Source organism: Equus asinus, chromosome 4 (genome assembly GCF_041296235.1).
Source record: "Equus asinus isolate D_3611 breed Donkey chromosome 4, EquAss-T2T_v2, whole genome shotgun sequence".
NCBI lineage: Eukaryota > Metazoa > Chordata > Mammalia > Perissodactyla > Equidae > Equus > Equus asinus.
The window spans coordinates 41263511-41277581 of record NC_091793.1 but is presented as its reverse complement, the minus strand read 5'-3'; the positions used below and the strand labels follow the sequence as shown (position 1 = coordinate 41277581).

General features: G+C 36.6%; 1 protein-coding gene across 17 annotated transcripts in view; it reads right to left on the bottom strand.

The window, feature by feature from the left end:
• The window catches only part of MYBPC1 (myosin binding protein C1), a 105830-nt gene that overhangs the window by 50319 nt on the left and 41440 nt on the right, over positions 1-14071 (bottom strand). For 9 of the 17 annotated variants that reach the window (XM_070507143.1, XM_070507144.1, XM_044745570.2 and 6 more), the window contains 5 exons: positions 9023-9061; positions 8461-8496; positions 6719-6829; positions 1638-1786; positions 1191-1308 (listed from right to left, as the gene is read on the bottom strand). In XM_070507143.1, coding sequence (XP_070363244.1) covers positions 1191-1308; positions 1638-1786; positions 6719-6829; positions 8461-8496; positions 9023-9061 — 453 coding nt within the window. The remainder of the gene's footprint in view (positions 1-1190; positions 1309-1637; positions 1787-6718; positions 6830-8460; positions 8497-9022; positions 9062-14071) is intronic. The other 8 variants (XM_070507147.1, XM_070507148.1, XM_070507153.1 and 5 more) reach the window with 1 other exon arrangement.

Genomic DNA, 14071 nt, shown 5'->3' with positions numbered 1-14071 from the left:
ATCAAGGATGGGCGCCCAGAAATCAATAATATTAAAAAGCCATTCAGGTGATTCTCAGACATGCCTGGCCAGATGGAAGAAGCACTACTAATAACTAGATTCCTACTTAATACAGAAATCTCAACGGTGCCTCCACACACGATCATCCAGCTTCTGCTTGACATCTATCAGAATGGGAATCTCACAACCTCCAGTTGTGTCTACATAACTTTAGTGAAACAGGTCATGCTAATGTTAAGACAAAGATCACCTTCTCACAGTTTTCACCTTTTGATTCTAATCTGCCTAAATGCTTGAGTACATGGAAAATGGCCTTTTCCTTCTTCTGTGTGGCAGCCCTTCCCTTATTTACGAGTTATATATGTCTGACTTCCTTCACTCACACATTCAAACTGAATAGGGCGTGGTATCTGGATTCCATCCTGCTAGTTACTCTATTCCAGAAGGGATCCCAGTAGAGGTATGGTGCCCATGGTCAAAGACATTATTCCAAATGTGGAACAAGTAGCATGTTGCAGAGAAGAGTATTATTTCCTAAACCTAGATCCCATACCACTTAGAATGGCCCAGTTTTAAATTACACCAGCTTTGTCTTTTGTAGTTATATCTCACTTTGGATTCAACTTGAGTTTATGATCTTTGCTGCCACGTCAACTTTACCTTTGTATACTTATAGAAGTGAAATTTTTTCCAATCCATATGTACACCTTTACATTTATCCTTATTAAATTCACTCTGGGCAGTACACAGAACATATGGATGGAGAACTTCCATATCTGACATTAGTCCTTATAAGAGAAATCCTCCCTTCCACCTGGGTATCCTGAAATCCTCATACCATATTAACTTATCTCCAAACCTGAATGGAAATAGTGGACCCAATGAAACAGGTAAATTTAGTAGCAGCAAAATAATGGCATGCATCAGCCTTATCTGGGAGATTGAAGGAATATAGAGAGCATGGACAAGTGATACTTAGCAATAAAATCCCCCGAGTTCTATTTTTAAATTGTCTCATAATTTAATTCAGAAGGCTTGCTGAGAGTACCACAATTAGAAACACACACATTTTTAAAGGAAACTTTATTTTTAAAATCTCGTAGTATTAAATGACCTTCTTCTGCTCTATCCCCACATACCCGATAAAGAAAAAAAAAATCACATTTGCCTGGACAAGAAAGCTCTCTTACCATGTACTTCAAGATCAAATGAACAGCTGTCAAACTTATCCTTATAGGTGACCTCACATCTGTAGTTTCCTGCAAAGTTTTCTTTGGCTTTGATGATCTGCATCTCAAAAGTGTACACCTGTAATGAAATGTATCAAGACATATTTCAGCCCTACCTTGCCAACAGAAAAAGGCCATCACATTTCAGTTATTTTCCAAATTGCTCAGCAAAGGTTTAAAGATGTGTCTGTATCTGGGGATTCCAGTACAATGCTTTCAATATAGGAGAGATCAATGTGCTCCTCAGCCCCTGGGTACATCATAGCAACCATGCCAGAATATGGACACTGGGAATGGTAACTCCAGAGAATTTTTGGGGGCTGAAATCTCTCAAAGCTGAAACTGAAAATGACCTATTACTGACACAGAAGGAATGAGCTAGCCTGTTCCAGGAGTTCAGGGCCATACCCGACTATGCCTTTCAAAGGTTTCCTTCAGCTGGAGGTGCTTTCCAGCTTTGCTGGCCAGGTCCATCCATTTCCCTTTGAACCATTTGATAGTGGGCTTTCTAAGAAGATCTTCAGCCTTGACTTTGGCTATAAAGGTGATATTTTCACCTAGAAAAAGCACAAGTGATTCAGATTATGGTTTAAAAATTGCCGTTTGTTTTGCTCTCAGCTGGAAGGAATTATACAGAACTGCACTACATACACTCTGATGTGATTGGTGCCCCTGGAATTGTGCAATGAAATGGCCCTGATATTTTTATGAGTACCCTAGAAGTTCTTAGGATACTCCATCTTATTCTGCTCATGAGGTTTATGGAGCAGAAAAGGAGCAATGGGTTAATTAGTGGAAATAATTTTTGTTTAGTTTTATATAATATATATAAAATAAAAATGGAAAAATGGACAATCTCAAAGAAGTGGATAAATTCCTAGAAACATATAACCTACCAGGACTGAATCATGATGAAACAGAAAATCTGAACAGACAAATTACTAGAAGGAGATTGAATCAGTAATCAAAAACCTCCCAACAAACAAAAACCCAGGACCAGATGGCTTCACTGGTGAATTCTATCAAATATTCAAAGAAGAATTAATACCAATCCTTCTGAAACTCTTCCAAAAAATAGAAGAGAAAGGAATTCTTTTAAACTCATTTTATGAGGCCAGCATTACCCTGATACCAAAATCAAACAAGGACATCACAAGAAAATAAAATTACAAGCCAATATCCCTATAAACATAGACGCAAAAATCCTCAACAAAATATTAGCAAACCAAATTCAATAACATATCAAAAGGATCATACACCATGATCAAGTGGGATTTATTCCAGGGATGCAAGGATGGTTCAATATCCACAAATCAGTCAATGTGATACACCACATTAACAAAATGAAGGATAAAAATCATATGATCATCTCAACAGATGCAGAAAAAGAATTTGACAAAATTCAACATCCACTTATGATAAAAACTCTCAACAAAGTGGGTATAGAAAGAACATACCTCAACATAAAAAAGGCCATGTATGACAAACCCATGGCTAACATCATACTCAACAGTGAAAAGCTGAAAGCCTTTCCTTTAAGATCAGGAATAAGACAAGGATGCCTGCTTTCACCACTTTTATCCAACATTATATTGTAAGTTCTAGCAAGAGCAATTAGACAAAAAAAAAAAAAAGAAAGAAAGAAAAGAAAGAAAGAAAGGACATCCAAATTGGAAAGGAAAAAGTAAAACTGTCATTATTTTGCAGATGATATGATATTATATATATAAAACCCTAAACACTCCATCAAAAAACTGTTAGAACTAATAAAAGAATTCAGTAAAGTTGCAGGATACAAAATCAATACACAAAAATTTGTTGTGTTTCTTGACACTAGTAACAAGCTATCAGAAAGAGAAATAAAGAAAACAATCCCATTTACGATTGTATCAAAACGGATAAAATACCTAGGGATAAATTTGACCAAGAAGGTGAAAGACCTGTATATTGAAAACTACAAGAACTACAAGTAATGAAAGAAATTGAAGAGGACACAAATAAATGAAAAGATATTCCATGTTCATGGGTTGGAAGAATCAATATTGTTAAAATGTCTATACTACCCAAAGCAATCTATAAATTCAGTGCAATCACTATCAAAATTCCAATGGCATTTTTCAAAGAAATAGAACAGATAATCCTAAAATTTTTATGGAACCACAAAAAAACTGCAAATAGCCAAAGCAATCTTGAGAAAGAAAAGCAAAATTGGTGGCTTCACACTCCCTGATTTCAAGCTACAGTAGTCTCCCTTTAATGACTGTTTGAGTTATCTGTGGCCAACTGTGGTCTGAAAATATTAAATGGAAAATTCCAGGAATAAACAGTAAGTTTTAAATTGTGCACCGTTCTGAGTAGTGTGATGAAATCTCTCCACTGTCCTGCTCAGTCCTGCCCAGGACATGAATCATCCCTTTGTTCAGTGTATCCACACTGTGTATGCTACCCACTCTTTAAACACTTACTAGCCATCTTGCTTATCAGATCAACTGTTGTGTTGTCACAGCGCTTGTGTTCAAGAACCTCTTATTTTACTTAATAATGGCTCCAAAGCCAACTTTATTGTTAGTGATTGTTATTAATCTCTTACTGTACCTAATTTATAAATTAAACTTTATTGTAGGAGTGTATGTATATGAAAAAACAGTATATATAGGGTTTGGTACTATCTGTGATTTCAGGCATCCACTGGGGGGTCTTGGAACGTATCTCCCATGGATAAGGGGGGAATGCTGTATATTACAAAGCTGTAGTAAGTCAAATAGTAAGGTGTTGGCATAAAAACAGACACATAGATCAATGGAACAGAATAGAGAACCCAGAAATAAGCCCATGCATAAATGGTCAATTAATTTATGAAAAAGGAGCCAAGAATATACAATAGGGAAAGGACAGTCTCGTCAACGAATGGTATTAGGAAAACCGACAGCCACATGCAAAAGAATGAAACTTGACCACTATCTTATACCATACACAAAGATTAAAATGGATTAAAAATTGAACATAAGACCCAAAACCATACAACTGTTAGGGTAAAGCATAGCTGGTACTCCTTGACATAGCTCTTGGCAATGATTTTAAATCTGACACCAAATGCAAAAGCAACAAAAGCAAAAATAAGTAAGTGGGACTACATCATACTAAAAAGCTTCTGCACAGCAAAGGAAACCATCAACAAAAGGAAAAGGTAACCTACTGAGTGGGAGAAAATATTTGTAAATCATACATCTGATAAGGGGCTAATATCCAAAATATATAAATAACTCATACAACTCAATAGCAAAAAAGCAAACAATCCCATCAAAAAATGGGCAGAAAATCTGAATAGACATTTTTCCAAAGAAGACATACAGAAGGCCAACAGGTATATGAAAAGATGCTCAACATCATTAATCATCAGGGAAATGCAAATCAAAACCACAGTGAGATATCACTTCACACCTGTTAGAATGGCTATTATCAAAAAGACAAGAAATAACAAGTGTTGGTGAGGATGCAGACATAAGGAAATATTTATGCACTGTTGGTGGGAATGTAAATTGGTGCAGGCATTATGGAAAACAGTATGGAAGTTCTTCAAAATAGAACTACAATAAGATCCAGAAATTCTACATCTAGATATTTATCTGAAGAGAATGGAAACACTAACTTGAAAAGATAAATGCATCCCCATGTTCATTGCAGCATTATCTACAATAGCCAAGGTATGGAAACAAGCTAAGTATCCATTGATGGATGAATGAATAAAGAAATTGTGTTATATACACACAATGGAATATTACTCAGCCATAAAACAAGAAAGAAATCTTGTCATTTGTGACAACACGGATGGAACTCGAGGGCATTATGCTCAATGAAATAAGTCAGACAGAGAAAGACAAATACTGTATGATCTCTCTTATATGTGGAATCTAAAAAAACAGAAGAAAACAAACTCATAGATACAGAGAACAGATTGGTGTTTGCCAGAGGCAGGGGGTGGAGGGTGAGAGAAATAGATGAAGGGGATCAAAGGAAGAAAGAAAATGAAGTTGCCTTCCTCATAAAAAATAAATAAAATTAAAAGGGAATCACTTTACAAATTTACTGTGTTCACAAGTAGTGATGTTTAAAAGGTACCTCATTTGTAGTTTTCTGAGCACTTTCCAATGTATTAATTATTACAGCAAAAAACAGAGAGGAAAACCCCACAGATATATGGACTTTTTTCCATCCTTTTTGTTAGGCAACATGATGGGAAGTCTGGAATTACAGGAACGTGACTAAATGAAACTGATCTTTTTGAATTAAACCTGCCTGTTTGTATTAACTGATTAGACTCTAAGGACATCAAAACCCTAGACCTGCGGCCTGTCTAGCATTCTGTGTCTTCCAGAAACACGAGGGAAGCAAACTTCCATTCCTGTGCAGTGTGCTTCTACATTCTAGACCTAAAAGAAACAATTTTAGAATAGAGTCAGCTACGTGCTCATTTTCATAATATTTGGTAAGTGCCAAAGAGTAATTCTGATCACAATATATTCCCTATAAAAATTTATTTAGTTAAAATTCTTGGTCCCCCAAGTCCTTGTCTAACTCACCACCCTGTTTATTTTCTTCATGGCACTTGGCTTTTGTGATTATCTGTTTATTTGATTAATTTCTTGTTGTCTGCTCCTCCCATTAAGACTGTAAGTTCTGAGTACTCACATGTTATGCTCAGTGTTCAGCATAGTGCATAAAAGAAGAGCCGTGATCAATATTTTTTGAATAAATATCTCCAAAATCAAACCATCTATCTAACTAGCTTCCTCTGAGATACTACACATTATGATCTAGCATGTGTGCATCATCATAGCTTTTGTAATCATCTTGCAGAAAGGCGCATGCCAGAATGACAGCAAACACTGGCTCAGAACTTTAAGATATGCCAGACAGTGTTCAAAGTACTTCACAGGTAGTATTACCCCCATTTTACAGATGAGGAAATTGATTTGAACCCAACCGGGCTACGGGGTTCAGGCACTCAACGACTAGGAGCTAAAAGTCACCGCAATGATAGCCGCCACTCTTCTTTTCAGGTTATAAAAAAGCAGGATTTAGTATATATGTCCAATGGAGCATTATTCAGCCGTAAAAAGGAAAGGAAGTACTGATTCAGGCTATAACTTGGATGAACCCCAAAAACATGCTAAGTGAAAGAAGCCAGACACAAAATGTCACATATTGTGTGATTTCACTTAAATGAAATATCTAAAATAAGGGAAACCATAGAGACAAAGCAGATTCATGGTTGCCAGGAGCTTGGAGGAATGAGAATGGGGAGTAACTGCTTAGTGGAGTACACAGTTTCTGTTTGGGTCACGAAAAAGTTTTGGAACTAGATATAGGTAGTGGTTGCACAACACTGAGTGTAATACTAGCCATTGATTGTTCACTTTAAAATGGTTAATTTTATTTCACGTGAATTTCACCTCCATTTAAAAAAAAATGCAGGATTTAATACTCACCAACTTTCACTGCTCCTGACTGAGGCTTTTCCACTAACAGGGTGGACAGCTGAGAATTGGCATTCTGTTTATCTTGATCTTCCCCAGCAGGTGAGTCACCAAGAGACCATTCTAATGAGCAGAAAGGAGGAAAAGGATTATTTCAGGGCCGGGTCTTTCTTAGGCAGACTTACCTGGGTTTGTTGGTCTCATCCATGGGAAGCTTTACTTTGTCTAATAAACCTGGATAAATGTAACATCATTCTTTCCACCTATCTCCCCCAGCTATCAGTAGAGAGTGACAGATCCCCGTTCTTACAGAGATATCTCTTCCATGGTGGGATAAAGGAACATTTTCTAATTCTTAGGAATAGTAAAACTTTTCAGGTAAGTCGTTGCTCTGTCCTTGTTGGCAGCCGTGGTTCCTTTGTTTCCCCAACCTGCCTGTCGTCTAACAGATAAATAACGGTGGGAAGTATGTTAAAGCAGTACTCTTAGTACTTCTCCAGGTGACTGACTATAAGCCCATATCTATACAATAGAATTGGATGGGTCAGTTTGCAGGTTAACTGGGAAGCGTCAGACAGCCAAGCCTGGCCTGGTACTTTTAGATTCCTGCTGTTGTATGATTAGACAATTCTATGAGGGTTGTATAGATGTGGCCATAGTTTGACAATTAAGTAACAGACCATGACCTGCAGGTACATATTTCAGGAGTACAAGGAGCGTCCTGTAAAAAAGGAAAAACCCAAAAAAAATAGAAAGTGAAATATATTCTTTGAGGCTTTCCCATGAAGAGAGACAAGCTGGAAGTGAAGTTTATTGTGCATTTTCTATTTTGCACTCCAGGTGCTTATCTGGTATTAATCAGCAGTCAACTCCAATGAGAAGGGCAGGAGAGAGAACTGGAGCTAGTCCCTCTGTCCCCGAGAGCTGAATGCAGAGAAGTTCAGTTTCCGCCACTTAATAACTGGAAAAAAAATGTATGGTTGCCAACTCTCTACCTGTTAATGTTTCTTGAAAAGAAGGAAGTGTATATTTAGTTATTTTAGTTTCATGTACCAATCATGCTTAGTGTTTGTATCTATAGGAGACCACCACTTTCACAACGAAGTTATGTAATGTAGTCACATGGTTACACAATTTTTTTTAATACCCAAGTTGATGTTAAAATTTTATGTTGTGTGTGTCTGTGATCTTAATAGCAATAATGAGTATGGCGGTCATTCATATTTGCAACATGAGGGTGGGAATTGTTATTGTTTTGTTCATTTCTATACCTGTAAGTGCCTGCAAAAGTGTCTGGCCCAGAGGAGGATCACAGTTGACCCTCAACAAAACTTGTTGAATGAATGAATGACCTCACAGAATGCAACAGGATGCATTTGTAGGAGTTTTATCAACTTTATGTAAAGTTCTATAAAAATGTGTATTATTATCTAATTCAGCACATCCCAGTGATGGAGATTTTAAAAGTTTTTTAATCACTGTGTAATGCAAATGTTAAAAAGTAGTTATAATAAAACCAAGAAACCTGTGATATATGTGGCTAGATTCCTGAATTTATGTGTGTGTGTATCATGCAAAATTAATTGTTTCTCAATACATTAGTTTTTTTGTAAGAGAAAATGTAAGGAAAGATCGCTTTAAAAGCTACAAACTGAATAAAACAGAGATTAGAGTCAATACAGCTTCAAGAAATGAGGTCAGTAGTGATTATATTAGGATGGGGCCGGGACACTTGGCTCCAGGCGTGTGCTCACCTGAATCTTTTCTTTCCAGGGCCCGACTACCCAAACCTGAAAGGAAAGCGGGATTTGGGTGATGCAAGGGGAAGGGGGTGGAAATGGAGGGTAGACTTCAACCTTCTTGGATTCCCCCGAACCCTGTCTCTTCTCATCATGGGGAGAAAAAGCTAGAAGTTGGCTTGGATGAAAAAATCAGTAGAGCTTCAACTATGAAAGCATCTATAAAAAGTATGTGTCTTCTTTAAAAAAATGTTGATAAAATTTAAAAATCCAAATAGCTAAAGAACAGAGAAAAGGAGTATATAGCTGGAAATAGAAAATAAACATTTTTGCCCCTAAAATTTACACCCAAGATTTACTAGTCATTTATTTTACAAAGAAAGCCTCTTTTAAGAACTTTTCTCATGTAAAGCGAAAATTGCCATGAAAGCCGTTTTCCCTCTTGGTGGTGGTACTGGCAAAACCTGGTGGTCCTGCTCTGCACATTTTCTCACCAAGGTGCTCTGCCTTTTCTTTTCTTTTACTGTCAATTAATAATAAATTACAAAGTGGGGAAAAGGGGTGGAATTATCCTAACCTGGAGGCAGGGCACTAGGCGGGAAGGTTTCCTCTTCATCTGAAACAAGAAATAGGAACAAAATGTCAAGGAGAAAAGGACTTCGTCTTGAGTATCCTGAGAAAAGAGAAATCTGAAACAGAAGAGGAGAAACTAAACAAAACACTTTCAACTGATGAGTAAGCCTTAGAAGACTTGGTACCTGAAAAATTAAATGTGAGTATTTCAGGCCAAAGAGAAAAATAAATAAAAAAGGTGAGAGAGGAGAGTAATCCAATGAAAGCGTAGACAAATATGGAACTCTATGCAAGTGTTTTATGTAATTGTAGGTTAAGAAAAAAACTAATGCTGAAATTCTAACCTTGAGGAAATCAACAACAGAGTCACTTTTCAAGTTCTTGTCTTGTGACTAAGGTCAATCATAGACATAATTCATATACCACGATCATTTGGACACAGACAGAAAAGCAAATATGTACTGTTTGAGAACTCGTTACCCGCCACTCCAAAAACCTTGTGATTAATTCCCCTTCTGTATTTAGGAAACAAAAATCAACATTAACTAATATAAATCAATTTGCAGTACTTACAAAGTTCACCAATAATTATTTTAGGAACTTTATAAGCATTTTCCCAAGATTATATTGGTGTTGGTCAATGTATAATTTTTAAAATATTTACCCATGCACATTTGTGAAATTCAAAAACGCCTTGTAGTGTTTATGTGCAGAGGCACTGAATATTCCTCCTTTCTAAAATGTCTGAATTTCAAAGCGTCTTTACATTTTAGATGCTTAAACAGGCATTTGAGGTTATCTGAACCTCTGCCCCTCCCCTCCCAAAGCATGAAGACTAGTGTCAGTGTAGGTGATATTAATCTTTGTACTTAAAATACTGCAATAATTGTGGATTTCAAAATGCAAACTTATATGATTGTATAAAATAGAATACAGAAAAAACATGCACTGTTAATTAAAAAGTGCTTTAAAAAACTTCTGAGGGCCAGCTCTGGTGGCCCAGTGGTTAAATTTGGTGCACTCCACTTCAGCAGCCTGGATTCACAGGTTTGGTTCCCGGGCATGGACCTACACCACTCATCAGCCATGCTGTGGTGGTGGCCCACATACAAAAGAGAAGAAGATTGGCACAGATGTTAGCTCAGGGAGAATCTTCCTCAAGCAAAAAAATAACTCCTGAAAAGAAGAGGTAAAATAGCACATTTTTGGAAAATCTATTAGAATATTTACTACAAATATTATTTACCAGCCTGAAATTTCATTCCTAAAAGTCAATCAGAGATATGTTTTATTACTTTTTAACAAAATAACTACTGTAATATAGAGAGAACTTAATGTTAAATCTTCGGAAACCAAGAGGTGATTCACTGGATAGTGTGAGATTCGGAATTCTTCAGAGGAAACTTTCTGTGGTCAAAGAAGCTTGGAAAACGCTAGGCTAAATAAAGTTAAATGCTTGTATTTTATTGTATTGTGTGTGTGCGTTTACTGAGGGATAGCTCAAAGCCTTCAGCTTTGTGTTAATATGTGTAGGCACTGGGGGTAGAGACAAGAAATGATATAGCAGTTAACATCTATCAAACAGTTCACTTTTGAATCCTTTTATCTGGGAATATCCATTCACACGCCATGAAATCATGCATCTGAGGAAGTGTACGTATTCCTGAGCTGTCAGGGAATTCTGTATTTCAGAAGACTGTTAGATAGCTAAAACTTCACATAACCAAAAATAAAATACCTTGCAACTTTTCCATATTATTTGCCATTAATTTAATTCAGTGTTAGTATTTTATTCTTGCAACCTATTTGAAGACTTTTATATACTGAAATATGTAAAGAATCTTGATTTAAAGTCCTGTAAAAATTCTTGAAAATGAAGTTTTAAAAGTCAACCAAATCTTAGAAAGGAGCTTGCTTTATTACATGCAAACTAGATGCTAGAACCATTTGCAGTCAAACGGACACTTCAAGTTGTACAAGTTTTGTGGGGATTTTTTGTTTGTTTGCTTTGTGTACAGTGCATAACGAATCCTTGAGTCAACTGTTAAGAATGTGACATGATTGAAAAAAGAGTATTCACATCCTTTTGTAAAACTAAGATGAAAGGATAATCCATTTTTTAAGCAAAAATTTGATGGGTGAGTAGTTTCAATGTTGACTAAATGTTAAGAGTATTTGGGGGGTCAGGCACAATTACTTTAGACTTTTAAGGTACCACATATTAAAGCAGTAGTTCAAAGTATCATGAAATGATACTTGAGAAGATCCAACGGTTACTTTCAAACAGCAATTACTTCTCAGCTGGCAATATTTGATTCTTTGTACATAAATCTTCAAATTTACTGAAGTGCCAGAAAATGTAATTGACAGGGGGGAAAGCTTACCGTTTTCCTTTTTTTAAAAGTAGCTTTGGTCCTGGCATCCCTTTAAGGTTGGGAAATGTAGTTAAGATGTTGGGATCCCGACCTGAAATTCTTGAAAAGTTGCCTGGTTGAATTTGGTTGAATTGTATGAGAATGAAAGGTTTAATGGTTCTTATTTACCATGCAAGAACAGATTTCCTGCTAGAGGGGAAATTGAATATCTGAGTCTTTTGCATTGTGACTAATTCAGTAACACGTATATGAAAGGCATGGTATTACACAAAGAATATTTTCAAACCAAACCAAACAAAATACAATATGTAAGTCATAGTTTCTTTTTTTCTATTTAGAAGTGACTACAATGACGATGAAAATGTACACATCTGGTTTTGGCTCTTTAGAATACAGGGTACCGGAAGACCACAGACCACAGAGCAGTAGAGCTGTCTCCCCTAGCTACACAGAGGGGAGATTTACCAAAGCAGAATTTTGTTTGTCTTTAAGTCATGGGAAAATAGCATCTGTAAAACCGTAAAAATGATTCTTTAAACAACTGAAGTTCCCAGAGAAGAACACCTGGAAAGTCAGGAAAGAACTCAAGTCTCATATTTTTGCGGGGGCGGGGCAGGGGTACACGTGAAATCTGGAATGCGAGGAAGGGAACTCCGCGGCGATGGTTGAATGTGTGCATTCTTGAAATCCTCCACACTCTCTTGGGAATAAAATAACTTCTACCTATGTTTGATTTAAATTGCCTTTTTAAATTAATTTTTTAAGTAAAACAAATTTGGGACAATTGCTGAGATTTCAGAATAAAGAATAAAAAGTATATAAAATTAAGATAGAAGTGAATGTAAATAGGCCTCAGTTAAATACCTTGCTTGATTTAGACAAATTTATGAATTCTTCCAGCAGTAACTATTGGTGTACACGACCAAAATTTACAACAGCAACAACAACCACAGATGGGAGACAATAACAGGTAACATTAATTCAGCATGTTTTGAGGCATTTGATTAATTTGTCCTATTTTCTTATTGAGAAGATATATGCCTTCACACTTTGATGCTATTGAATCAGGATTCATCTTACAATGAATACATTTACTTAATGACTTTTTTCTCCCTCAAATCTTTTAAATCAATGTTGCATTTTATGACAGCTGTATCTTAGAATTGAAAAGTATGGTGATATTAATTTTTAACCAAGTTCATTACAAAGAAATAATGTAATTAGAATACACGGGTAAAGCACAGAGGCTTTTTAGTAGATGGTTGATTGCTTTGATACCTAAAGGAAAAATTGCACAAAAATATTTTAGCATGCTAGTGAGAAGCGCCAAGATAATGTTATTGCAAATGTAAAGGGACCTAAATGAAAAAAATAATAATAATCATTCTTTTAAGTAAAAAGAGTTATAATTTGGGGCCAGCCCCATGGCCTAGTGGTTAAGTTCTGCACGCTCTGCTTCAGTTGCCCGGGTCCAGTTCCTGGGCACAGACCTACACCACTCATCGGCAGCCAAACTGTGGTGGCAACCCACATACAAAATAGAGGAAGATCGGCATGGATGCTAGCTCAGGGCGAATCTTCCACAAGCAAAAAGAGGAAGACTGGCAACAGATGTTAGCTCATAGCAAATCTTCCTCAGGAAAAAAACAGTTATAATTTAGGAGAAATTTACTGGAACTGCTGCTGATTTACTTCCTGATCTGCCAATCACATTTACCCCAAAGGAAAGACTCTTGTCTCAAGTTATGTGAGATCCTTAATATGCACAGCGTTCACAGGGTTGAGTTATGATAGTTTATGTGGTAATGTTAATGTTAATGCCCAGAAAAAGAAAGTAACTTTTTACTTCCTTTGCTGTGATTACCAAAAGCAGTTATTTTTCTAGAAGACAAACAAAAGAGGCAGTAACTATTCTAATTGGGTTTACCTAAAAATATACAGACTATAAACTAATAAGATGCAAAAATAAAAGTTAAAAAAATATATCAGAACTTAGGCATTGAAATGAGTACTGATCTTCAAAGTGGTCGCTGATTCTATGCTGCTGGCATGTTTGGAAACACCTACAGGACCAGTTTTGAAACTTCCCACAGGGCCAATTAAAGCACAGAAGAGACAGTCTCATTACCCTATGTTCACACATGCAATGTTGGTTGATCAAAAAAACAGTATGATCCCATTTGAGCACCCATATTATTCTCTACACATGGCTCTCTGTGACAACTGTCTGCTTTCAAAGCTGAAATCCACTGTCCTCTGCTGATGGTCATTCTCCCCTCTAAGCTCCCTAAAGTCGGCTTCTGGAGGGCAGGACCCAGTGCCCACACCCGCACCTAGCACATAGTGAACAGTCAGTAAATACCTGCTGAATACATGAACGTGAGAACAAAGGCAGATCTTTGGCTCCACTGAGGATATAGAAAAGAATCTATACTTTGCATTCCATTGATTTTCCACCTGTCATTTTTCTGGAAGAATTCTAAGCCACAGCAGCGTTATTTTTATGAGGACATTGCCTTCCAGTATGAACACTCTGAAGGGGATTTGCAGATCTAAATTCTGGTATTGCTGTTTGATTAAACACGTTTCTTTATTCTCCTCCCTATTGTTTGAATTCCAGGACAAAGTGGGCAGTGTTAGGGAGCAGGATAACGGGTTGGACAAGTCCAGAAGCAAAC